Genomic DNA, 27,820 nt, shown 5'->3' with positions numbered 1-27,820 from the left:
AAACTGTGCATGCCACTGTAGGGATGTCCAGCTTGATTTCCAAAATATCGGTATAGCCAGTAGAGCCGAGCTGCCAGACAGTGTAATAGTCGCGCTTAAACAGATATTTATCGTTTACTTCTACCACGCGGTAGCGGCTAAAGCTAAGTAAAGACCCAATTCAAATTCAGTTTTGCATTTATTTATGTTATCATGTACTTGTAGATGTTTTTTGCTATTGGTTTTTAGATTGCCAGTTGCAATCCGCTTTTGTTCAGTGTTCATGATGAAACGAGCTCACATTTTAGTAATTAAAATAAATCAAAGCATGTACAGTAGAGGCTTGTGTGGGTGTGGGCTTCTTATCACTTGATAAAAACAACAGACAGGAAGGAGAGCTCTAAAATGTAGACTAGATGATGCTGCTAGTACATTGCATGCTGTTCCACTTGTGTGTTTGTGTTTCTGTGAGTTAGGGACTCGACTGTGTTTGTAGCGTGCACAATGGAATCATTTCATGTTGGGTTCTCTGCTTACAAATACTTTTTACTGTCATTTTAATTACAGAATTACAATCAAATTTTTGGGGAGTGGGTTCTTCCCTGGTCGGGCTTCGGTTTTGGGTGTGTGAGGGAGTTATTGGACTTTGATTCCATCTAAAGCTGCCCAGCAACTTCGTGCATGCCGCTTCCCCTGGCTTTTGCCTCTTCTAGACTGGTAAATATTCTCATATCATTAGTTGGTTTCTTTGAACTAGTGTGGATTAATTGCATATTTTGATTCTTTTAGCATTTTTGGTAGTATTTTGGGCGCAATGTTTCGTTTCGTGTCGTTTCGTTTCGATTTGTTTGGTTGCTTGACAGGACACGACAGACGTGACAGATATTTGTGTTTCTTTTTTGTAATTTACAAGTTGACTGTTTCTGTTTCTTTATCTGTTTGTTTTTTGTTTAGTTACAGCGAGAATAATAGTTAAAAAGGTCCGTTAAAACTACAATAATATAAATAATTAATTAATGTATTTATGTATGTATATTTATAAATATATTTGTATTTTTTTTTTTTGTATATTAGACATATTATATTTATATTGCATGTAAATAAATATCATCTTTGGGTCTTTTGTGGTACTTCGTCTTAAACAGATCAACTTAACTTAGTTTCCATTCCAAATCACAGCAGAAATCATACAAACAAAATTCTAAAACTATACGCGAGTAAGAGGGGGACAGGGGTAAGGGGTAAGGGTAGGGCAGTTAGGAACTTGCCGACTTAAGATAAATGTACAAATTAGCAAACTCACAGATACATACATACATGTGTATGTAGTTTGTAATTAAAATAAGTTTCCAAAGTGTGGGGACAGGGGGAGAGGCAAAGTAAAGTTCAGTGTTTAGTGTTCAGAGTGGGGATTATTCGATTATTAGGCAGCGCGGCAAGTGCTCCTTCAAGTAATCGAACAGCTCGTGCGATGCACCCGGACAGTTTGTCAGCTCGAGCTCCTGCAGGTGGCGCAGCTGGATGAGGCTGGACAGCCCCGACGAGGTCAGCAGCGGACATCCGGCCAGCGACAGCACCTGGAGGTTGCGCATCGAGCAGAGGTGCTGCAGCCCAAAGTCCCGCACCTGGGAGCACCAGCGCAGAAAGAGTGCGGTGAGCGAGAGCATCGTGGACACATATCCTACGCCAATGTCCGTAATGTGCACGCATCTAAAAAGAGAGAGAACAAAGTGTGAGAACCTGTCGACTGCCCGCTGGCATCTCCTTACCTATCCAGCGTCAGCTCCTCCAGTTGATTCAGATCACAGGCGATATACTCGAGCGAGGCGTCCGTAATGCGGGGACACCAGGACAGGTCAAGGGCGCGCAGCTTCTGCAGGTTCTCGGCAATCAGCTCGACGCCATCGTCCGTTAGCTTGCTGCAGCCGGAGAGGCTCAGCACCGTCAGATGCGGCAGCGAGTGCACTGCAAGTAGAGTCAAAGAGGAGTCACAGGATTAGTTCAACGACGGAGTGCAGCTGCAGTAGCAGCGTAAATTCTGCTCACGTAGCAAACGTTTCCTGCAAGCACCCCGGAGCGACGGGCAGAGTGTTGATACTGGGATAAAACGGATAGCGAATGGCGTCGGATAACGCCGCGGCACATGGCTGAAATTACCGTTCGTAAGCCGCTTAGAGTTTCCCAATGGGAGTGTGTCGGGGCGGGGCAAAGGTGGGTGCAGTGTGCTAGGGCGGCTGCGGAAACACAGATAAGAGGTGCTGAAGAAAAGCAACTCCAAAGGAGACGAAGGGGTGCCGTGTTTGCTCCTCCCCCACCCCAAAGGGTGAGAAGAAGTCGAAAAGTGCACGGAACGGGTACGGGGGTACGGGTATGGGTCCGCTCGAGTAAGCCGCTTTTGTGCGGCCGTACAGGCAACACCAACTGTGTGCGACCCACTTCGACTGCGGCCTGGCAGTTGCGCGGTGGGAGAGGAAGGGTGGAGCACGGGCAGGGCAACCCTTGTTTGGCTTCTGACCAAAAAAACCGCAAGAGGCATAGGAAAAAAAAACAACAACGATTTGAATTACAAAATATGCACACACACAAACACAACCACACACACACACGGTAGGAGATCGCTCAGATACACAGATACTGAATGGGGAAAAACTAACGGAGCAAAATGGGAAAACCTATGGAAAGCCGAGTGCTCTCCGCCTGACTGCAAACTGGACTGAAGCGAAAGCCTTTATGCCATTTCCAGAATGAATGCCATTTGATGAGTGCATGGGCGTGGCAGCTAACTTTCAGTTTTCAGTTCATAAAACACAAAAGGTTGAGCGGTGAGAGGATCACTGCGTTCTGGAGTCCTGCCAAACACAGAGTTTCCCCTGTTCAGAGTGCACTTGGAAATGTGTGCTTGCAGTTACTCCCCTGGCACAGCCTAAACGGAATTTTAAATCTATTTGCCAATGCATATTCGAGCGCAGGCACTGATGGGAAGCCCCAACAGTGACAATAACCGTAACAGGCAGGGGAGTGTCGGAGCAGGAGGGGCTGCTGCTGCTGCTGCTGCGGCTGCTGCCTGCTCAAGGAGGCTAACAGTAATTGTATCTATCAAGTGGGAGCTGCTGCTGCTGCCGTTTGCTGCAACTGATGGGGCAAGCAAGTCGTCTGGCTGGCACAGAGCGATTCAATAACCGCAAAAAAACATCCAATGACAAAGACAAAGGCGACTCTATGCCATGGAATAACTGTGTGCTGCATATGCAAATAGACAGAGACATAGATACAGATGCCCTGCCCTGCCCTGCATCGGCGAGTGCTCTTATTGGAAACTGTGATTAGCAGGCCGCCGCGGCGGCGACAGAAGCCGACGCAGACCACATTAGATTGCAGGGCGAAAGGGATACAAACAGAGAGAGAGAGAGAGACTGAGTGAGCGAGAGAGCGGCATCAAGGCGGATAATGATCATCGATTGAATTACACTCTGAGCTAGATCTGTGCATCGGCCCCGATTTGCGCTTATTTATCGCGCTCGTGATCGCCGCTGAAATTCATTTCGTTATCAGCGCTCCATCGGCGAGCAACGATCGGTTCATGCTTCGCGATTCCTACGACATCTCGTCCCCAAACCGAGTCCGTGTGGTGCTCCAAGCAGTGTCTCATCGCAGTTTCCACTCCCCCTGGAGTGTCATTGGTGCTGCAGTTTCATTTTGTGACCGACACTAACGGGTAATGCTTGGCCGCAGGACTCTACTCGTTTTTGCGATCACAATACTGAAATTGCAGCAAAGAGCAGCGACAAACGGTGTACAAATAATGTGAAAAGTGATGTGATTAGGGGAAAAACAGCTGTGCAATATTTTTGTTCAAACTGCAAAAGGGCTGTGCCCGACTCTGGTGAGAGCGCAGACAGATTAACTAATCAGTGATCAGTGGCTGGAATACTGACCTCAATGTGAACAGATTGATAGATACTGTACGGAAATGTCACAGAAATGAGCATTGAAATTATTTACGGATGTCGCAATATCAAGAACTGGCAAATGGAATTTCTGTTGTGCATAATCTCGTACGAGTATTCGAACATTCTCTTTGATAGATAAGTTCAGTCAGTGAGGTTCCAAAACAGCAGCAAAAGTTCACTCAATATCCTGCTCATTGTTTGCCTCATGCTTATGCTGCTTCGATGGCGGATGGCTGGGAAATAACAAATTACAAGTCGCTGAATAAATTGGGTTTGTTTTCCCGGAACTCCAGCAGCTGTGGAACCTGGGTAGGTAGCTGGCTGCTTGATATGCATTGTAAATGGAAATTTTTCGTCACAAATAGTGGCCCAAAAACATGAAACGAACAGAGGCAGAACGTCCCTCACATGAACACGCACTTGTGGTACGTGGAGACGGGCAGGAGGAACACATAAACATGTCAGGATACGTTGTGTGTGTGTCTAGCAGATACATTTACATTTCCCCATAACACGATAACAACTAGCGACATTTGTGCGTGGCTCGTTGTGTATTCCGCTTTGGTGCCAGCTCCCACAGAGCAGCTTTCCCCCGCCACTATCCTGTCGGGAAATGTTGGGAATTAGTTAGCTTCTGGACATGCTCCACTCTGCTTTAGTTATTATTTATACTTGTGGCTCCTTTTGCCCCAAAAAACTCTGTCCGCAAGCGTCAGTAAGTCCCGGGGAAATCCGACAATCGTGGAGCCTCCTTATGGCTTCCCACTTTCACTCTCCTCCAGCGATTTGTATTGATTTTTGCTGCGATATTAACATGCGAAATGTTTGGCATTTCTTGATGACTTTCTTTATGACTCTGATGCCTTATTGTGGGTTAATAGAGCGAAAAGGCATTTGCTGTAAGTATTTTCCATACATAAAAGCTGAATCAATAATCAGCAGTAATTTCTTTCAGGGTTAAACGTGTTCCACTGAAGCCCTCGAGGTGAGGGGAATTAAGATTTAAAATTGATTTGTGCTTATTCCAGGAAATTTTCGTAAAGTTTTATTGCAGGAAAAGCATCATGGAAAGCCGGAGATTCCTTGCAACAGAGAGGCAAGCCGGATATTCTCCTTCTCGGAAAAGCGTTCCCCAGTTAATTAAGCCAAGCGGCCACAGTTTCCTGGAAGCAGCTTCGTAAACAGTATGGAATGCAATGGAATGTTCTTTGGAATATGGAAAGGTTGTTACAGCAGCCACAGCATCCTAAAAGCGCTTTGAAAATCGACTGGAATGTTCCCGACACTAAACTAAAGACTCCCCAAAGCTTAGGTGATAAAACAAATCCCACTTTGGGCACATGGCAGCCACTGCTGTGGGTCCTTAAGTGGCCCTGTCAATTAACGGCAAAGTTTTGGTGGCCAAAACAGCGAACGCGTTAATGGGGCCAAAAGGCAAGACGGCCAAGCAGCCTCATTAGGCTCTGCCTTCAGCAGCGTGAGTTCAGTCTAACTACCGATTGGATTGCGCAACGAAAGATTAGCTTCAGCTTGGGGTAGGAAGAGGCCTTGAAAATAGACTTCCTATGAGATTTAAGATTTACTTTGGAGCAACAAAAGGAGCTCTAGGAATAGTTAACTACGAACCTTTGACATACATAAATTTATGAATCGATTAAATATTTTATTTCTCTTGGTAACAAAGCCCCCAACATTATTTCCTTAAACAAAATGTGTTTTGTGGCGTAAAACCCGCATGAAATGTAGGCCCAGGCTTTTGTTTCGCATCATTCATGGATTATTCATTTGGAAATTAGTACTTGTGTCCCACGAACTGTTATGCCACTCAATTATGCAAAAGACAGCAGGCAAAAATGTGCCAAAAGCCATCGATAGAGGCAGCGGCTGTGGGTGGTGAAAACAAAGAGCAAGATACAAAGAGAGATACCGATACAGATACAGATTTCAGATACAATTACAATTTGCCATTCTTTTGGCAGCCTGACAGCAGTCGGCAGGCAGGCGTGCCGGTCGAACAATTTCAATCAGAATTAATTTGGGGCTCCCTGCTCTCGACAGCACTGGCTGTCAAATCGGTAATTGTGATGACTGGCATTCGGGATAATTCGTAGATGTATTCCAGATAGCAGCTAAAGATGAGCCGAGTAGCCCCCCATTCTAGTGGAGAATAAAAGAAGCCTTTCTGTGGCAGTCCCGATTAGCGTTGCGGCGTACTTACATACATGTTTAAAAATGCATCAACAGCTTGGCGAAATTGTCTAATGGCCCCCACCTGGGACTCCTTGTATCTCTGTCTTTCTGGAGCTCTACTCCTGCGTGTGCGGCTGCCTTGTGGGTGCCCTCCTCAGCTCGCACTTTTCTTTGCAGCTAAGGAGACAGCCACTGTCTGTTTGACCCAGTTTCGAGACAGTCTTGCCTACGTCTACTTCTGGTGACCCGGTTAATTATTCCCAGCCATTTAGTGTGGTGCACTACTCCAAGCATTTTCACTGGAAAACGTAAGTTGCAATTTGTTTTAATTTCACTTAAAGACAACTTCTTAATGACTGGGAAAATGTGCAGCAGTGAGTGCTGGCTGCGAGAATTATAAGGCCTTCGTTTTGCTGAGGAATTTGTTTTGGAAGGAAACTGTTGGGTGTAAAATAAACGAGAAGGGACGTGTGAGACGCTTCTTACGCGTCACAACTTTTATACCCGGCACTCAGTACTACATCTGCACTTTAGCGGTTATTTGTCAAATTTTACATTTTTTCTTCATCTGTCATCTACATCAACAACACTGCTCACGCCAACACGCTCCTTTAGCTCGCCACCCTCCCCTATAGACACACACTGCAGAGTCGCGGCAGAGGCAGAGGCAGAGCTGTGTCAGGGGCAGAGGCCATAAACAGCGCGAAGCAGAGTGTGAATGCTGCGGGACGGGGTGGGTTTGACCACTGAAAATTAATTTCTTCATTGTGGCTATAATAATGATCCAATCGGATCCCAATTCGGTGATCTGATAGATATGGTCATTCCCTTTATGGGGTCGGAAACGTTTCCTTCTATGCGTTACATACATTCACTTTGTGCACAAATACAATATACCCTATTTACTCTTCGAGTACCGGGTATAAAAATTATCTTGCCTAAAAATACTTTCAAGATAGAATGCTATCAAATACTAATACTGCAACTGCCTGCACGCTTTCTCTTTAGGTTTTTATATGTGTCTACATAACAATAATTAAATACAATCAAAGAAAACTTGTACTAGCTTGAAGTATGGTTCGAATGGGTACGATAAGCAGCGGACTCCGATTTCAACAACTCAAATAAATACACAAATAAAGGATGACCTAAACAAATATGCAACGTGCAGGGCGCAGCAGGAATCAGCTGTAGCCACCCATAATAATGTTTTATCTAGGGCACAAAATTCTGAATAATTTGCATTTAGACATTCGTTCATACCAATTATATTTATGCGAGCCATGGAACAACATCTGTTGAGTAGAGTTAAAATAGCAACCACTAACAACGGCACCTTATGCCACATAAATTCTTCTTAAATAACATAAAATAATTCCATAATCTCCCAGCTTGTCCAACAACCCACAGAGCACTCTCCTCCACAGTAAAGCACAATCTTTCCCTTACTGTATGCACTTGGCTGGCATTTAGAGTTGGATGCCACTTTCCACTGGGCCACAGGAAGCCCACGCAACGCAGCTGCCACAAAGGCTGCGTGGCCCTGAAGTAATGCTCATCTGCACGTGGGCGCCTGGATGCAGGATGCTGCCGTTTCTATGGGGACGAAGCTGCTGCGCTGCGCAACTCATCGGCAACTTAATTGACGTTAAGCTGCTCCGCACATGCTCCGAGACAGAGTGTGCTCCTGTGTACGGCCACCTGCCGCACATCTCCGTGGCAGCCATCAAATGCAATTAAAATTGAATTTCATTTCCCCCACTCACTTTATGCATGTGGAAGCCCTACGGCAGCCAGATATTATATACCCTGATGCTGGGAGCTCAGCCATGAGCCTGAACATGTGTCTAGGGTCTAGGGTGCACCCTAAGCACGAGGCTCTCCCCTGCCAGCTTTGCTGTGGCTGAAAGTCGACCAGCTTCCAGGATCTAATCAGTGAGAAAGTGCTCCGATCCGAGTGCACTTCCATGCGGTTGCACACTCGCCGCCCTCGCTCTTTTTAAATACTCTTGTGGTACGGTGCGGTGGGGTCCGACTGCCCTTGCCTTTGGCAAGTTCAGGTTCAGGGTCGCCGTCGCAGCTGCCGTGCGGCACACACAGCGACCAGCTGACGGCTGATTGACAAGTTGGCCAAATGGGAAGTCGCCTCGGAAGGGGGAACAGTGCGTGCGCTGCTCATCGAACACCCCGCGAAGAGCTTTTATAAAAATATCTACAGTTAATTAACAATTTCCCAAAGAAAAGCGTGCGACAGGCGAATAGCAGAGCACAGCAGAGGCAACCCCCTACCCACCCGAGACGAGCAGCAGAAGCAGAAGCCGAAGCACCGAGCGAGCACCTTGAAAAATGTAAATGTAATTTAATGAACACGACACCCCGTCGGGTGCGCTCCTCCTGCCCGCCCCTCCCGCTCTTGTGCGGAATGGCAGCTGCAGACTGCCAGGGAGATTTATCAATTGCTTGGCGCTCGCACAGACGAGCGCAGGGCTGAAGAAGATGAATTTGGTGTCATGGCATGCAGGAATGTTGGCCATCGCGGAAGCACAACCCTTCCTAGAGATATGAGACACGGGTTCAACATCATTTACATTGGAACGGAACTAATTTTGGTCAATTAATTATGAATAAAATAACCCGAAAGACTCGAGGAATTTCTAAAACTTGGGGCAGCGAGAGTAGAACCCTTAGCAGACATTCTCAAGCGGCTTGAAACCTTTTTGCTGGCATTGCATCCCACTGTGGATTTGGGCTGGCAGCTTGTCGCTAGAGGGATGGCTGGCGGGTGGGGATGTGAAAGCTTTTTGGCTTGCTGTTCCGCTGCACTTTGCGGCTAAATTGATGGACATGTCGCCGGCGACGACAAATGCAATTGTTCAGACGCGAAACGAACCACAACGAGCAAGCAACAAACGGCAATCAAGATGCCCCCTGCCTGGGCTGCTGCTGTTGCACAAAGTGGGAGGAGATCTCTGCTAAATGGGATCCGGCATTTCTGTTGACACTGTTAATTAATGGGGGATTAACTTGTTCATTGTTTCGATCTGATTATGCCCGCTCCTTGCTACGCCGTGCCCGCGCCCGCGCACGTGTAAACTCATAAATCACGCATACGCCCAGTTGAACGACCTCGACGCTCCGCCAATTAGCTGGGAGGGGGCGCGACGAGACAGCCATTCAATGTGTCAGTCAGTCAGCTCTTACATTTCCGTTTCCGGCAAAGGCACGGCCCGGATTGCGTGCCAAATGATGTGTTGAAGTCAGAGCTAAGCGTGAAGTGACAGCCACAGCCAATGGCAAGGTAATAAAAGAGTCCCCTGATCCCCGACTGGTCAACTGTTGGACTGGCACTCGGCCAGCGCTAACGACCTGAGCCGCCTCCCAGGGGCACAGTCAGCGATGGAGCAGCGCGCTGCAAAACTTGAAACTTGCCCCCAATTCAATTAGATGACAAATGCAATTAGCCCAACGGCTTCTCGATGTTGTGATAAGCCGGGACACCGTGCCACTGCCACTGCCACTGCCACAGCGAGTTGTTTTTAATAAAAGTTTTGCCACAGCTCCAGTGCGCCTGGGGGCAACGGCAGCTGTGTGAGGATTGCACAACTTTTCACAATGGCTTAAGAAACTGTGGCGACAGCTGAAAGCTCAGCGAGTCCTGAACTTCTAAGCCAAAACCCCATTCAATCCGTCTCGCACTTGCACCGGAAAGAGAGTGCACAAATCAATGAAAGATTATAACCAGAAAAGACAAAGCAAAGAGCGTTCGAGAGCTTCCTCTGATTGCTTTGTCACTCTTCGATTTACACTTTCTCTCGACTTGTGTCCCATTGTCGTTCTTTGTTGAATTTTGTACACATTTTATTGTGACTTTTCGTTGAATTTCGACAAACAATTCATGATTGGCGCACAATTTACACAAAAATGCTGTCATTTAATGGCCCCTAAAGACAATGTGCCGCATCTCACAGCACCACACCCTCTGTTCCCTGTTGCCCTGAACAAACACAAACACACAGACAGTGGCAGTGGCAGTGGCAGAGCGGACAGGACGGATGTGTAATACGTACATTAATTCCTGGCTGTGTTTGTGCTCCTTCATCCATCAAGCTGGTCGGCAAACAAGCTACAAAAGGAAGCTTTAATGTGTGTTTATATAATTTTACACACACATATTCCAGATTTAATAATCTGCAGAGTTTACTGAGAGTTTTTACTGCCATTTCTTGGTTCCATTGGCATATACTGCAAAGTGCTAGAAAATTCTACTCTCTGGTTAATCCGCTTTCTGCGAAATATGGTTATGGCTGCGATAATCAAATCTGTGTGCAGGTGGAGCAGCCAAAGGATATGCGAATGAACCGAATGCCATTGCCAGTTCTAGCCGCAACTTCAGAGTCAGTTCCTTCCCCTGCACTTGCACGTCGACGAGCTTGATCATTGAGCTGCGATAATTCGATTTCGATTCGCAGTTTGCAGTTCCTAGCTGCTATCTGCATGGGCAACTCTGAGCCAGCATGGGGGAAAAACCACATGCTGGGCGCTTGCAGCAATCTGCAGCTTAATTTGCTGCCCAATGGGATGTGGAGGCATGATGGAGGCGTTGTTGGGGTTTTCTGATTGCCAGGCAAAAGGTGCTGCTCGGCGCAAAAGAAAATGACGTGCCACCAAATTGATTGCAAAACTCTGGCCAAACACTGCCGCAGACGTTGCTGCACAGGCCGAGCCGAGGCGGGCGCCAGGGACTCTCAAGTGGGCGGCTCGTTGAGCTGTCGCCATGGCAAAGGTCAAAGTAGCGTCGCCATGCAGAGGCGTGCCAAAGGGTAGAGCGCAGGTTTATGCTTGCATATTAAATGGGGTTTGCTGCTGTCCCATAAGTATGCTTTAAAGCACTCTCGGAGCAGCAATTCCAGCCAGGAAATACGTCAATTAAAATGTTTTACGTGCAGATTAATGCTGAGAAATGCAGTAAATGGAAATGAGTTTACTTTAACACGAATTCCTCACTAAAGTTAACTTAATTTCTCCTTTTATTCGAACGTTCAATATCCCCAAATACAAGTCGATTTGCGAGGCACACTTTTGGTGGTGTGGGTTCAAAATAATGTAAGCCAGAGCCCTGCCAATTTGCGACTGAAAAGGGTACGGACTCGGAGCCAGTCAGGAACGTCAAAGAATGTAGAAGCCTTTCTGCCTTTCGTTTACTTTGTTGCCGTTGCCCAGGAAGCGGCCGCACAAAAAGTGTCCCACAAAAAAATGTTTCAATTAGTTGAGTGCAATGTTGGGAGATGATGTGACGAGGGCACAAAGGACACGTTTCGGAAGCAGGCCAAACCCGTAAGGAATAGAACTTTGTACAGACATTTCATTAAATGTAAGCTCGTACGAGATGTGTGTGTATTTTTTGTTGTCGCTCCATTTACAGCTCTTGCTCCAGCAGACAAACTCCTGGCGGATATCCTATGCAGTTTTTTCGTACCACCGACAGCACGGCCACAAGAAGTGCCATTAGCGCCACAGCCGTGTCACTCGTCAGCGGCAACATTTTGCAAATGGAACGAACATTCAATTGGAACGAAACGACCACCGAGAGAGGGAATTAGCCATGGCTGCCCGTAAGGTAATTGCCGTTTGACATTGCTTAACAATTCCGATTGTGAAGCGGAAACCCTTGGATTTTTCACAGTTTTACTCCACATCAAAGGAGGATAGAGTCCTGGAACTGCAGGTTGGAACTCTCCACTTACCGATATTAACAATGCCATGGTTGGTCAGCTCCCAGCACGACTGCAGGCGTAGTATGCTCAGACTGTGACTTTGCTTGGGCGAAAAATAGCCAAGGGCCGCATCCGTGACGTGGTATGCCTGTGTGACAAAGAGATTGGGTTAGTGGGGGGGATTTGCCCTGCGCTGGATCGGCACTTGCCTGCAGTGAGAACTCGTACAGGGAGGGCAGCAGCTGTGCCACCGCCCCCACAGCCTCGTCCGCGATATTGATGCAATCCGCCAGCGACAGTGAGACGATGCGCGGCGTCAGGCACGCCCACAATCCAGCCTCGGTGACTTCATTGCAACCAGCCAGCTCCAGTTCAAACAAACTCTGCAAAGCGAATCGATAATAGTGGTTAATGCTTGGTACTGCAAACACTTTGAAAGGTTTTCACAATTAAATTGTTTCAGTTTGCCGTTAAATATTCTTCAACATTAATTCCCTTTCTTGCCTTAATAAGCTTACATTTCCCTCTCACTTGCACGCAGCACACTGAGAGCGAAAGTTCCCAGCCGAACTTTGTTGTTGCCAAGAGAGAGACAAAATGAAATTACTTACTGAGAGAGAGAGAGAGAGGGCGAGCAGTCAATGCATTGAAGCCATTGAGAGAGCATTTTTCGTTACAAGACAAGAATAAGAGAAAGCACAGATCAAGAGATAAGACAACTGCACTCAAAGCGCAAGAGCGGTGTGGTGTGCGTGCGCGTGTGTGTGTGGTGCGTGTGAGCGGCAAAGCTTGTACGTAAATGAAGACAAGATCAAGAATAACGGAGAACCAAATAACGGAGATATGCATGTGAGAAAAAACACACAGCAAGCAGAAGCTCATTTTGCAGCGAACAGCAAACACACAAATAATACACTGAAAACAATTTTACGATGCATAAATATACATACATATGTACATACACATATGTATTTACATATTTACATGCATTTGTATTTTTTTTGTACTTCCTGACATCACGTATGAAAATAAAGATTTCAATATTAAAGCCGTTAGAAAAACACCTTTAATCCGTTTATAATATTATATGACACTATCGTGCTTCACGCGATTGGACACAGCTTATGTAAGAGCTACACGTAATAAAAGCGAGCTCAAACCGTGATTTCCGTTTAATCTACCCAAGAAGTTCTCACATCATGAAGTCCTGTGCTCTATTCTTATTTGTGCTGTTGGCAGTCTTCGGCTCATTGTCAGCCCTCATAGGAAGAAGACCCAGTGAGTTTTCCACTCATTACATTCTATATTATTTTTTCTTTCTTGCTAAATGTTGTTTAAAATTCTAGATAGAGAATGCGAATCCGTTATTAAGGTCCTGGGACCAAGTAAGTGTAGTTAATTAATAGTTCGTTTCCATTTTCAAACTCTGAATTCTGAAACACTCCAGAGTGTGCCAGGATCAAATCGCTGCTTTGCCAGAGGTCCTTTGAAAAGGTCAATCAAGGGGGTAAGTGAAAATGCATTATATTCTGTCTCGATCTTATATTTATCGCACATCTAATTTTTCCAAAAATATTTCAGAATGCTACAAAGATTTCATGGCGGTCTTTGAGTAGTAGTTGTACTTGGCAAAGGTACATCATAATTTCGGATTAAAATTTGATCTGTACGTTGATTCGGTCATTTCCATACATTCACATATGGAAAGGATACAAATAGAGCATAATAAAAGCGTACAAATGTATGTATATTAGCGAGGATAACTTCTCGGGAGTTGAGTGAAACAAAATGTGTGTCCAGCGGCCACTAAGCCATTTGCTGCAGTTAAATGCACAGCCAACAAACAAAATATACACTGAAAATATTTACATGCATTTGTGTAGACATCATGTCATCACGTATGAATATAAATTCTTCAACATTAAAGCCGGAAGAACAAACCTTTAATCCGTTTATAATATTATATCCCTAGCATGACACTGTCATGCTTCACGCGATTGGATACAGTTTTGATCACAGTTATCTTATGTAAGAGCTATAATAAAAGCGAGCTGTAACCGAGATTTCTGTCTAATCTACAAAAGAAGTCATCACATCATGAAGCCCTTTGCTCTATTCTTATTTGTGCTGTTGGCAGGTCTAAGAAGACCCAGTGAGTTTTCCACTTATTACATTCGATATAATTTTCATTCTTGCAATTTGTGGTTTTAATTCTAGGTAGTGAATGCCTAACCTTTATTAAGTTCCTCGGACCACGTAAGTGAAGTTAATTTATAGTTCGTTTCCATTTTCAAACGCTTCTGAAACACTCTAGAGTCTAGAGTGTGGCTCGATTTTATATTTTTCGTATATCTAATTCACCCATACTATTTCAGAATGCTACAAAAATGCCATGGCAGTCTTTCCGCAGTAGTTGTACTTGGCAACGGTACATGTGTATATCGTAATTTCAGATGTCAATTTTGATCTGCACGTTGCTTCGGTTATGTCCATACATTCATACATCTGTATATGGAAAGGATACAAATAAAGCATAGCAAAGCGTACAAATATTAGCGAGGATAACTTCTCGGGGGTTGAGTGAAACGTTGAGTATTCAAGGCACATTCCAAATTTGTGTCCAGCGGCCACTAAACCATTTGCTGCAGTTATTAATCCTCAGAAATAGGTGACATGCTCGGTTGTCAAGCGAAAGCTGTTGTGTGATATCCATAGCATGACACTGCCAGAGTGTGCGAGCGAGACAGAATGAGCAACAAAAATAAACAAAGGCGTTGGAAGTGTGGGGGGTAGGCACTGGACATGAGTTTCGTCATTCATGCTGTAATAACGATACAATCTGGTCCTTATTCGGCGATCTGATAGAAATGGCCATTCTAGTTTTTAGTTTTCTTTTATCTTTAAAATTGTGAATATGGCAGATTTTCGCCCTTTCTAGTGGCGGATGGTGGCGGGGCAAAATTTTTAAATACTCTTGAAATAGTGATATATCCCAGCAATCTGGATGCAAAATTTGGGGACATTTTGTAGCAAATGAATACACAGCCAACAAACAAAATATACACTGAAAACAATTTGACGAACCGACATGCATACATACATATGTACATATTTACATGCATTTGTGTATATGTACATCATGTCATCACGCATGAAAATCAATTCTTCAACATTAAAGCTGGAAGAAAAAAAACCTTTAATCCGTTTATAATATTATATCCATAGCATGACACTTTTGATCACAGCTTTCTTATATAAGAGCTGTAATAAAAGCGAGCTGTAACCTTGATTTCTGTCTAATCTACCCAAGAAGTCATCACATCATGAGGTCCTGTGCTCTATTCTTACTTGTGCTGTTGGCAGTCTTCGGCTCTTTGTCAGCCCTCCTATTAGGAAAACCCAGTAAGCTTTCCATTTGTTAGTTGTATATTCCATTTTCAGTCTTTTAATTGTTTGTTTTAAATCTAGGTAGAAGATGCAGAGACGTTATTAAGACCTATGGACCACGTAAGTTTAATTAATGTGCAGGTAATTTCACTTTTCAAACTCTTCTGAACTCCTTTAGAGTGTGGCACTAGGATCAAGTCGCTGTTTTGCAGGAAATTCTTCGAGGGCGCCACACCAAGTGGTAAGTGAAATTGCATTATTTTCTGTAACTGATTTCATATTTTTCCCATACTATTTCAGATTGCTATCAGGAATTTTTAAAAACCTTTGAGAAGTAGTTGAACTTGGCAAAGGTAAATCGTACATACAAACATATATTCAGATGTAAATTTTGAATTGTACGTTGATTCAGTTATATCCATACATTCATAGATGGAATGCAAATAAAGCATAATAAAACGTTTCCATTAGCGGGGAAACCTCGTTGGGAATTGGGTGAAACGTTGGGTATTCAATGCACACTCAGAACGTGTCCAGTGTGTCCTTAAAAATATGTGACACTCCGTCTACTAGGTGGATGCTCGGATGTCAAGCGTCTTGCTGTCACTGTAATGCTTTACGCGATTGGACACAACATTGGTCATCTTCTGTAAGAGCTACAAATACAGCCTCCATCAAAAAAAGAACCCAGTGAATTTTCCACTTATTAATTCTATACTCTATTTTATTTTAATTGCAGGTATATATTGCGAAGCCACGATTAAGATCTACGGACCACGTAAGCGTAGTTAATTTAAAGATAATTCCACTTTTTAAAATCTTCTCAAACCATTCAGAGTGTGGCTTTTGGAACAAGGCGCTGAGTTGCAGGAGGTTTCTGCATCGGATTTTATATTCTTCACATGCAATTTCAGGATGCCACGAACAATATTTAGAAACCTTGGAGAAGTAGTTGGACTTGGAAGAGGTTCTGATGTAAATAAAGCATAATAAAAACGTATCCATTAGCGGGGAAACCTCGTTGGGAATTGGGTGAAACGTTGAGTATTTTAGGCACACTCAGAACGTGTGTCCTGTGGCCAGCCACTAAGCCACTTGCCGCAGATATTTATCCTCAGAAATATGTGACATTCCGTTCGATAGGTGAATGCTCGGTTGTCAAGCGAAAAGCTGTTTATGAGCTGCTGTCGTGATGCTTTCTAAAATACTTTTGGACATTTGATGGCATTCATACGACTTGTTGACACTTGGCCAGCAAAAAATAAAGGCCAATCACAGGCGCAAGAATTTTGTTATTATATACACTCATACCTATATACGAGTGGGCACTAGAAACAAATAAATATGCATGCATATATGTACATACATGTGTAAGCATCTCAGGTAAATATTTAAGGCAGACAGCAGATTCCCAAATTCTCCTCAATCGAATCACTGAACCACAAAGTATTTGTAGTTATGGAAAAATCGAACAAAAAAGCCTGCCACATAAATAAACATTATTATATCTAGAGTGTGGAAGAAAACATTTTATTGATCAATGCGTGAAATAGTTATATATTCGAGGGGCTATTTTCGTGTGTTTTTATTAAACAAAACTATTGGAAGACTCTGCCAAGGTCGAATCATTAGTAGGATCGTTATGGTATTAGCGGAACAATTGGATCATTTTGAGCCATGAAAGTTTCAAATTATGTTCAAAGGTTTTCATAGTTCCGAAATTAATTATTGCTGCCAATAATTGTCAACTAGAAATTCACTAAAAATGTAGGCGACTACTTAGATAATTTCAAGAACTGTTTGAAGATTCCCACTAAATGATTATGTCAATGATTTGTGCCTCAAAGTTCGACTTCGATATGCTTTGAATAGACAAAGAAACTACAGAATAATCCAGATTAAGTATGGGTAATAAATTAATTAATATTTTGTGGGCAAGCGAACTACCGAAATGCCAATTCCAGCAATAATTCAACTTGGGTTTGCATTTGCGTGGCGGTCAGGCCGTTCGATATGTCATGTGGCTCACCGAACACACCGCACACACCGCACACACACACAAAATGGCAATTAGCAGTCATCCCTTGGTATTTGTTGTGTGGGTTGTAAAGGGCTGAAAGGGAACCCCTCCCTTTTGAAATTGAATTAAATTGCAGTGGTCCAAAGTTCTGCTGTGGATTTAGCAGTCAACAAGCTGGCAGAAAGTTTCTTCTGGCTTTAGAACGCATCTGGCAAGAGCGTGTATGCAACCCGATCAACTTTGACCTTTGGCAGAGAGAAACATGGCCCCGTTGCGAGGGCCCCAGACATTGTGTCGGGTCCACGCCCAGGTCCTGGCTGTGATTGTGTCTGCTCTTGAGGCTGCCGCCCATTCCCACAAAAGCGATAAACAACAAATGCACAAACGGCACAGGAAATCACATGAGCACAAAAATGCATTACCCAACCCAACCAGACTTTGGCCCTACTCGAATGGAGGAGCAGTTTGGTTACGGCTGAGACAACAATCGGGAGAAATGGATAATAGATAACAAATGGTTGCTCCACGGAGCTTAAACAATCAATTAGTTATGGACATTAAGCATAACTGAGTAGGAGAGTTCCTCTTACTCTTTTTGGACCCCTAAAAGGTTATTGTAATTATGCATTATTTGAGGGCAAAATGCCGCATCTCATTAACGATTCAACTGGTCTAATGGCAGATATGTTGACTGTTTATGTACATGGCAGTAATTGGATTCCGGGGCAGTAATACGAGCATTGTTAACTCTGGCAACCAGCGAGCCCACATGCCACCCAACTTTGCCACAAGTTCATTATGAATGGTGCACGTAAACGCTCTGCCCTTTGCTGTTGTACGGATTTTCATCGTTCTATGTTTGGTATTTCTGCTATTTCTATTTCTATTCTGTTTCTCTTTTTTTATGGGCAATTGTAAAAGTTTTGCCTGGCGACGTAGCCAAGGGAAACAAAATCGATACGAAAAGTCAGCAGGCAGCCACGCAAAAACGTAAGTTACCAACGAACCAACCAACCAACAATGTGTAGTGCTAATACGAATAGAATGTTTGTAGCTATGTGTAGACATAGAATGTGCACAAAAGTACAAGTAGATGACGTTATTCGATGGCTATCTAGTTATCTGAGCTTTCTTTTGGAAGCATCCAATTGGGCATTGAATACTTGATGCTTAAACATAATGAGCGACCGCTTATTGTGTGTTTTTGTTAGCCGTTTAACTTTGGGTTTTCACTGTTTTGATAGCAGAATTAAAGCAGCATTTTCGCTGTTTTAAAAGTACAAAAAACACACAAAACAGCGCATTGAAAACTTTATTTGCATACACGCGATATTTGCATGTAAAACCAAACAAATGCTCTTAATGATGAATATTTTTGCTGTAATCTCATTTTTCATGTCCCTGTTCTTCACATTTCCAATAGAGTGGCAGCAAGGCTTTCCCAGTAATCCATAACTAACATTTACATGGCGCTTAGATATTCAAAACTGAATGGAAATGTGCACTCGTGGCTACAATTTATTTGCCTTCTTTTTCAAGCTTAACTCTTCTGGGTTCGGAGGAGCATAGTTTAATGGGTCAATGGGGTTTTGGGTTCAACGAGCTGATGGCACTTCCACATGCTGTTGGAGCATACACGTCCGCGGCAATGCGGAAATCGCAGGCATGCCCGTAACCCCTACCCGCACCCCTACCCCAACCGTACTCCAGTCGCATTGGCCATTAAATATGTAGCAGGAATGTATGTGGAAAGTCGTCGCATTTCCGTCGCATTCGCCAAGCATTCGTTTCGCATTGCATGTCCTGTGTGTTGCCTGCTGAATGTCCGCAGGGAAAGGACATGCACTCGGTAGGCACTCTGTCAATTCCCCAAGGTCAAACTGCCACACACACAAGCACACACACCGGTTGATCCTTTTCCCATCATCAACAACGCTCCACGCGCCCCCGTGAGTCACTGTCATCCAGTGACAGCAATTTGCAATCAAACCATTTGTGGGCGGCAACCAGCAGGCAGCCAGCCAGCCAGCCAGCCAGCCAGCCAGAACTAGGCCCATAAACATGGCACATGCATTCACATTGGATTAATTCTGACATCAGCAGCAGTTGCCAGTTCCACTGCCAGTCCCCCCAGCTTGAAAGGCAGCAAGGGACACACACACTTCCTCTCAAAGGAAGCTGAACACAGTCAACCCATTGAGTGTGTGATGGACTGTGCTCCAGCAATGCTCCAGCATTATCCACTTTTCCGGTTCTTCTACCCTGCTGTGGCCCCTAGTGGATTAGGCCTTTGGATTGCCTTGAATTGGTCCATGAAACGAATGGATTTTGCTTTGCTTCCACCACAGCTGAGCCACCAATTAAGGACGAAACCCCATTTGCTCGTCCAGCAAATCTGATTGAGGTTGGTCTTCGGTTACTGTCTTCCCGTCTGCGTCCCTGTCCCTGTTGCGGTGGTCCAAGACTCGCCACATGCCTCTTGGGCAAAGTTTGGGCTTTACTTATTTCATAAATGAAGTTATTGTTTATCGGGCAGTCCCCTTTATGCAATCGGAATGGGAACATTTATGGGCAGGAGCAGTAAAGGAAAGAGTGTAGAATTTTTGCCAAAAGCTGCAGCTACGATTTGTTTTGCCCTTTAAATATTATAACCAAAAATTGCTCCAATTACATTTTACACGAGTGAATTTTGGCGATTTGCTTTTGCCCGCAGCTCACCTCATGAAAGATTCATCCAAATTATGAATTCAATTCGCGGCAACGAACGAACAAATTAGCGCAGGAAAATATTTGGCTAAATGAAATGAGATTTACGAGGATGCTTTGATGTGATTGCATCTGAAATTGATCGCATCAATTCATTATGCGACAAGTGCCGAAAACTGTGACTGCTGCATGTGGCATATGGCATGTGCCATTCCACACCATCCCAGCGCTGACGATGACACACTTTCAGCTCTGACACGTTTCATTATTTCTGTGTGTGGCGCGCGCGGCGTGGCACGGCACAAGTTCTTGTTCCCGAAATAAAATGAAAATAGTTTTGCTTGACCAGCGCCGAGATGGTGCCGGGTTTATTTCAGTTCCCATCCGACACGGGACTGACCACTGTCAACTTTTCGCCCACCCGATGAGGTGTCCCCACCGAGACGTTGGGCCAAATGAAAGTCGTTCGCGTGGGGCTAGCAGCTGCTCTGTGAGAGGTCCTTTGGATGGCAGATTTCACGACATTTCTGTCTACGAGAAAGGTTGCCTTGACAGGCCCTGACTTGAAGGAAGGAACAGGGGCACAAAACAACTTTTTGTATGTAAATATCTCAAGAGGCAGCAGCGAACTTTTCAAGGCAAATATTGTTAGGGGGAATTTCCACACACAAATAGAATTCTGTCGCTTGGTTGAGACTCACCTGCAAATGATCGAGCAGCGTTTCCAGTCCGCGATCGCTGATCGAGGAGCAGCGCAGGCTGAGCGAGTGGACGTGCTTGGAGGCGAGCGGGAATGAGTGCACCACGTCCAGGGCGTCCTCATCGGAGGCGCCCACCAGGCCGAGAGCGTGGAAGCCGCGACGTATGAGCGAGTTGTAGAGTTTGCCGCGATCGCAGCCGGGCATCTGCCGGAGTTCCCGGCACTGGAGCGTGGGCAGCAGGCCGGACCAGTAGCGGGGACTGCGGTACAGAATGTCCCGCCACTTGATGCAGACCTGGGCGAGGACGCGGCGCTCGTAGGGCGAAAAGTATTGGAAAAAGCGATTCAGGAAGCGATCGTCGAGCAGCAGGGCATCGATGCTGTGGATGAGAGGCGGGTGCGGGTGCTTGTGGAGGATCAGCGTGGACTGGGTGGCGGCGACGGCGGCCAGCTGGGAGGCCTGCACTGGACCCGAGACAGAGCCCGGGACGACACCCGGTACGACCACATTGCCGTACGGATGGTGCAGGTGGGGATTGGGCAGCTGCTTGCGCAGCTGCAGCGGCGTGCCTCCACCGGCGGCCGCCTTCTGGGCCGCCACCATGCCCATGGTGCTGAATGTGGGCGAGCCGGAGCCCGCGCCAGCGCCGACACCGACCCCGATCCCGACGCCGGGAATCTGGATATTCATTTGCTTGGCAATCGACTTGACCGTCGGTGCTGGCGGGGCTCCGAGCGGCAATCCCGATGGTGGAGCCGGCCCCGGTCCGACGGCGGACATGGCCAAGTGGTGATTCGAGTTGATCAGCGTGGAGCCGGCCATCTGTGCCTGCAGCTGGTGGTGTTGCTGCTGCTGCTGCTGCTGTTGCATGAGCAGCGCCGTCGTTGAGGTTTGGTTGAGCGTTGCCGGCACGCCACTGGCGGACGGTGGCACCAGCGGCGGTGGCTGGTGCTGCTGCTGCTGCTGTGGAGAGACTGTACCGGGAACGGGACTCTGGCTGGCCCGCGATGGCTTGTCCGGTGTGGGCGGGGCATTGGCATTACTCGCGGCAGTGGCGGCTGCTGCCGCCGCAGAGGAGCTGTTGCTGGCGCTGTTGGAATTGGAGTTGGCATTGGCATTGGCATTGGAGTTGCCACCGCCACAGAGGGCGTTGGTGACGCGCTCCATCACCGAGGTCTTGCCACTGGACGCGGTCGTGCTGGACGTGCTGGAATTTGAGGAGGCGCCGTCGGCACTGCCGGCACTGCCGCTGCTGTGGTGATGCTTCGATCGGAGTCCCAGACCGTTGATGCGTTTCGATAGTTCGGCTGAGGCGCGCTCGACCACGCCCTGGGCCGAGATCGATGACATTGTGCTCTGGAAGAGATTCACTTTGCCTTCCCTGCTGCACTCTCTCGCCTCCACTAGCTCCGTTCTCTACTGCTTGCTGTTCTCTTGCTTTGCTTCCTTCTCTCTCTTACATCACGTATACGACATGCATGCTGGAGCAAGTCCGCCACGTGACCTCGTTGACCCTCTTTCCAGAGCAATCAAACTGAAAGCAAAAGATGTGATACGAAAGCTTAAAAAGGGTTCCATTTGCTGTCCGATGATTAAGTGCTTTCCGCTTTCAGTTCTATTAAACTAAGCGACTAAAAGGCGACATCGAGGGTACGGCTAAACGAATTTCCTGACCAGTTCCACAATTACATGATTTCTCTTTATTTTGCCTTAGATTTATGGCACACTTTTGTGGGGGTTGGCGTGCAACCAGCAATAACCTCCGACCCCTGCCCCACCCTCTATTGACGATGGCTGCAACAAAAACTTGTACGATAAAGCTTAAAATGTTGCCAACTGCAGGCCGCCCCGAACTAAGCCAAGGTAACGCGATGTGCCTTATGCCTTATGGCTTGCGATTTCGCCACGGAAGTTGTAAATCCTTCAAACATTAGGCGCCACTCCCCACCTTTGTGGGGGAAATTGCAGCTGCAAGTTTCAGCTTTGGGAGACTGAAAACTTTATACTTTGGCAGCTGCAGCATCGGGTATCTATCTGCCAAAAGGGCATTAATTAAATGGATTTAATGCGGGACATTTATGGCCACCCGAATGCTGATGAATCTGCACTCAAAACTGTCGTAAAATCTCTTAAAACTGAGCCTCGTTCAGTCTGCTGTAATTCGGAAACGGATTCAGATTCAGATTCGTCCTCGTTTAGTTCCGTGGACCGGACTCAAGGTGAGCACCGCACCGACAGAGCGCTTATCGTTGGTTCGCTTCGCTGCCTCATCTTGGAGCAAAAGGAGCGGCTTTCCGCTGGCGTAGGCACAGTAATCTGTGCGCCCCATGGGCGTGCCAGCAGCGACATTGGCTGGGGGGTCTTTGTCTGTCACATCCGCTGGGGCGCCGTACACTCAGCGAATGCCGCTAGCCGGACCCAACCAACAGGCTGGCCAAGAGCATACAGTAGTCGGCCTGGGGCGGAGCTGCTGCTGCTGCTCGTAAGGTGTGCGCAATAAGTCACCTTACAAACATAAAAACCTTTGTTAAATTTTCAAATTTTCAAATTTTTTTCTTGTTTTAATTTTGACTTAAAGTCAACAAAATAACAATTCAAAAAATGCCAACAAAAGATTTTTATACTCTTGGAAGGTTTTTTGAGAATTAAATGAATATTTTCCAGAGCGAAATAAGTGAACTTATAATTTCAAAGGAACTTAAGTTTCTTAAATTAACTCAAGTTTAAAATTCGTAAATTATATTTAATTGCTTAAATATGACCTCTTTTGCTATTTAAAATTTATGTTATGCGTCCTGGCATTGAATATATCATTCCTAGAAGTAATCATGTATCCAAATTCGCCCATTCCTTGACAATATCCTTTTTACCTCTTTTAATGTGGAAGAGTGTCTTCCGTTCATGTTCACTTTGATGGAAATTATGTACAAATGGTATTAAATTGGGTTAAAATCAGGAACAACGGCTGGCCACTTCAAAATCTGAACTTTTCTCTCTTCAAAAAATGGTTTTGTGTACATAAACACATGAACCGCGTCATTATCCTGTTGAAATGTCTAGGAATCTTTATAATGCGTTCCCCAAAATTTGAGAAGATCTTCGTCCAATGGTTGAACATATGTATCCGAGCTTATTTTGTGAGTAACAAAACATTTTACACACTTTTCAGCAATACCAAATACAGGCCACACTATAAGTGACCCTCCTGGGAAACTTCGAGACATTTTCATATGTTTTGGAGCCTGTATATCCCTATAGTAATACCGATACCCATCTGAACCCTCTAAATTCGATTTTTTCTAATCATTGAAGATGATATTTGGCCACTTCAAAACCCTAAACTTATGATTTTTGAAAATTCAAAATTTGCAACTTTATGTCTAGGAAGTGCTGACATTTGACAAGATTTTTTTATTGTGAAATGTTCTGATTTGCTTTCAAAAGTTGTTGCACTCGATACTTGCATACGCAGAGAGCCAGTTCGTGACAAATTTGGTCTGCGCTAAGGTTTTATTTAATTTCTGGGCTTTTTATACGGCGCTTATCACGCTCTTGCAGTAATAGAGGGCGGCCCAGCAAGGTTTTTTCCCGTGATTTTCAGGATCTTTTACCAATTTTTGGATCGTAAAATAGCTTTTGTTAACTTTTCTAGCAAATTGCTGTAGTGTAATCCCCTTTTCGCAATAAGTTGACATTTTTTCACGCACTTCATTAGACATATAGCGGCTTTGAGGCACTCTATCGAAAATAAACTAATTTTATATATAAAACAGCTCATTAGAACAATAAACTTAGTTGAAATGTTGATTTAAGCTACAATGAAAAACATTTTAATCAATTTGGAGCTCTGATGCACTTTTAAGATGCCATCGACTACTAATGTAAGGTCAATTATTTCGCTCTGCATAACGAGGGGCGCGAGCTTTTTAAAAATTATAACGGAACCCAATTGGATTTTCTTCTTAATTTTGTTGTTGCCATTAAGTTGAATATATTGCACGAATCTCTGCCCAAAAAACAATAGACTAAACCCAACGTAGAAGATTTGACAGCAGGTCATAAGCATTGTAAGGTGACTTCTTTCGCACACCTTACTTATCCCTTCCGTTGACGAGGCTTTTTATTGTCGAGATTTGATTGTGCGACAAATGCAAATACTCGTACAAATTGTGTGCCACGACAGCCAAAAAGTTGGCATTATCCAAGCAAGGCGGAGCTCGAGATTCTGCCTCTCCCTCCCCTTCCTTTTGGCTACAAGTTACACAATCCTTCGCCCACTTGACTTTGCCAAATCAAAGAGAAAACAAGAAAAAGCTGCCTCCGTGAGGAGGCATCAACACAAACAGCAGCAGAAGTCATGGGGGAGCCCATCTCAAGGGTTGAGTGTGAATTGTCTGTAATTTGAGCAAATTACAACTCACTCTGGCTGCCAATTTAATAGATTTTGTTAGCGCTTATTAAGTTAGGAGAGAAAAGGTGTCCCTTGAAGAAGGACTTCTTTGTTGTTTTATGCAACTATTGCTTCAGAAAACAGAATGCATGTCGCGTGCGGTACTATGAATATTCGCATAAATGCCCAATACTGGGCCCAGAAATTCTAAGATGCTTCCCAGGCTGCGGCGCTACGCTACCTTAAAATGTTTAATTACAAACTGAGCAAGTAAATAATTTGATTAAGCCACCGGAAAGTGCTTCCACTGCCAGACATCTACTTGCAACCTGCAACATAAAGTTCGAGCAAAGTTTTCCTCTCTCTCTCTCTTTGCAGGGTTTTCCGCAGCGCAGCAGCCAGGCCCCAACAAAACTGGGCCTCCACTGTGAGGCGCTTTTCCAGCAGCAGCAGCTTGGGCTCTGTGTCTATTTTCGTAGCTGGGTTTCCAGCTTGGATTGTGAGCCACGCTCCCACGCCCACGCCCTACGCCGCACGCCTCACGCACACTCTCACTGCCACTCGGCAACGGTAACTACCACAAGCTTTAAATCGCAGGCTCTGTGTCAGGGCCTGCTGCTCCACATTCCACTTTAGTCTCATTCTCATTCTCTGGAAACGCAACCCGGGAGTCCGTGCCCATGCCCGTGCCATGCCCGTGCGTGCCGCCAGGGGTAGCATTATCGATTTTCGTCCCCGTTGTTTCAAGCCCATTTCGGGCTCTGATCCGAGCAGCGAACACTCGCCCAAAACAAAGGAGAAATGAATGCTCGCAGCCCCCCCAACATCCCGGATGGAACGTCGATATTTTTCCCTGCTTTTCCCAGCTGTGGGCCTGCCGTTTTGGCCAGGGCTTTCTTTCTGCCAAACCAAGTTCAGTGTTGACTGCCAGCTGGAGTGCACAACGGAGTGGTGGGGTCGGGAGTCGGAATGAGACGAACAAAACACACGAGCCGCAAACAAACTTTGGACACACTCGAACAGTAAACACCTTGGGCTACGAGTTTTGATTGGAGGGACAACAATTCAATGTCCATGGCTATTTCTGTGTCCATCTGTGGGATGCCTTTGTTCAGCAGCATTAAATGTAAAGGTGGGAATGACTAAAGCTGGCCCGGAGGATTTCATATACCCTTAGTATGGAATTTTGCTAACTTTTGATGCGTAAAAACATCAACAAAAGTTGACACAAAGCACGGAACATGCTCATGTCGAGTGGAATCATTAAATATGTCTCTGGCAGACAAGATTAAATAAACAATAAACAATAATAGGCAATGAATTTGAGTTGGAAACTATCAGCGATATCTTTGGCACAGGAGAACATTCTAAAACTCGATTTCCTGATCAACAAACAAAGCTACTGGCAATAGTAGAACAATCCCAAGTCCGTCAAACTACACCATAAACGATGCCCAGAATACAGGTAACGGGGGGATACCTCGATTCCTCTGAAGTACAATCTTCCGCTTCGCTTATTCTGTTGCAGCTCAAAGTCCTCCTCCCAGTAGCAATCACCATTCCCATTCAAGTCGCAAACGGTGGCCCATAAGCCATGCTGTACGTCAGTCAGTGCTCGGATCTGGGTCAGACTATGCAACTTTGACCTGATTTGTAGACTTGCCCGTGTACTATGTACACTATGTACAATATTATATACAGCACAAAGTGAATGTGCATTCTTTTCCATGTACAGAGAGCCTGCTCCCTGGGTTATGTTATGCAAAGAACTAAACTGATACAACAATGTGCCACGCCATAGGCTCGCTTGGGTAGGACGCGCCAGGATGTCTAAGACCATTATTATTATTATGTATGCACGAGGATATACCCCATACACATTATACATTATATTTAGATGTCGCTAGAAGCCGTGGAATGACATCACAGACGTGCGGGCGCGGGCGGCAAACCCCCGCGGGTGGGTGAGGGTGGTTGGGACCGGCTCTGCCTGGACAGGGGTGGGACCAACAACCGACCAAACTTTTGGTGGATGTTGAAAATGGAGGAAAGCGAAAAAGAAAAAAAAAAATCACGTGCGACGGCCCGAAAAAATGCGTCTGCAGCAGCACTTTTATGAAACTTTAATCTCAATTGATGTGCTTTAGCCGAGTGTGTGGTTGGGGGGCTGGCAGGACGAAACGAACCTTCTCTTTGTCTCCTTCTTTATGTAATTTTTGAACTCTCTTCACTTTTTACCCGTCCGTTTCTCGCACGATAAAAATCAATTTGACGCCGCGTTTCTGGCTTCCTCTTCGCGCTCGCTGTTTTGCTTTCGAATCCGCTTCGTATTCGCTTTCCGTATTCCGTTAACGCACTCCGCGACGACCGATGGATGAACAGCAACAAACGACGTACGGAAAACCGTATTTCCCACAGAGGAAAAGCGCACGAGCACGAACGACAGTGAAAAGCCAGAGAGGCGCACGAAGCGAAAAAGCCTCAAAACAAAAACAGTTGGCACGCTTTCTTGTTGGTTTGTAAAAGCTGTTGGAAATGGACGAGGAACTGCCGAACGGAAAAACCGAGGACTGGAGTTATCGATAAAATATTCCGCATTGCCCTCAAAATCATACCCAAAATATACTTTCTCATTTTCAAAATATGCAATAAATATACTTAATTCTAAATAATTTCCACGACTTTAATATTCTATTTAATTTTGCTAGCTAATAAGGATTTTTTGCACTGAAACTATAATTTTATCTGATTAATGAATCAATTCTACACAAGATTGGTTAGTT

General features: G+C 45.2%; 1 protein-coding gene across 1 annotated transcript; it reads right to left on the bottom strand.

The window, feature by feature from the left end:
- Nucleotides 1-159: 159 nt before the first annotated feature.
- Nucleotides 160-27,574, bottom strand: LOC117895477 (F-box/LRR-repeat protein 16). The gene is made up of 6 exons (XM_034803154.1): nucleotides 27,224-27,574; nucleotides 20,648-22,181; nucleotides 12,043-12,216; nucleotides 11,864-11,981; nucleotides 1,749-1,944; nucleotides 160-1,689 (listed from the first exon to the last, which is right to left on the bottom strand). Exons 2-6 carry the CDS (start codon nucleotides 21,995-21,997, stop codon nucleotides 1,392-1,394), a joined length of 2,136 nt encoding a protein of 711 aa, XP_034659045.1. The 5' UTR covers nucleotides 21,998-22,181; nucleotides 27,224-27,574; the 3' UTR covers nucleotides 160-1,391.
- Nucleotides 27,575-27,820: the final 246 nt, after the last annotated feature.

The sequence above is a fragment of the Drosophila subobscura genome, chromosome J (assembly GCF_008121235.1).
Source record: "Drosophila subobscura isolate 14011-0131.10 chromosome J, UCBerk_Dsub_1.0, whole genome shotgun sequence".
Taxonomy (NCBI): Eukaryota; Metazoa; Arthropoda; class Insecta; order Diptera; family Drosophilidae; genus Drosophila; species Drosophila subobscura.
The sequence above is the reverse complement of the archived record's forward strand: the minus strand, read 5'-3'. Positions and strand labels throughout refer to the sequence as shown.

Coding starts and splice junctions, on each gene's coding strand:
- LOC117895477 (XM_034803154.1), bottom strand. CDS start 21,997: ATGTCATCGATCTCGGCCCAGGGCGTGGTCGAGCGCGCCTCAGCCGAA. Junction 11,982..12,042: donor TGTACGAGTTCTCACTGCAG/GCAAGTGCCGAT, acceptor TTTGTCACACAG/GCATACCACGTCACGGATGC. Junction 1,945..11,863: donor CCATGGCATTGTTAATATCG/GTAAGTGGAGAG, acceptor CTCTACTTGCAG/TGCACTCGCTGCCGCATCTG.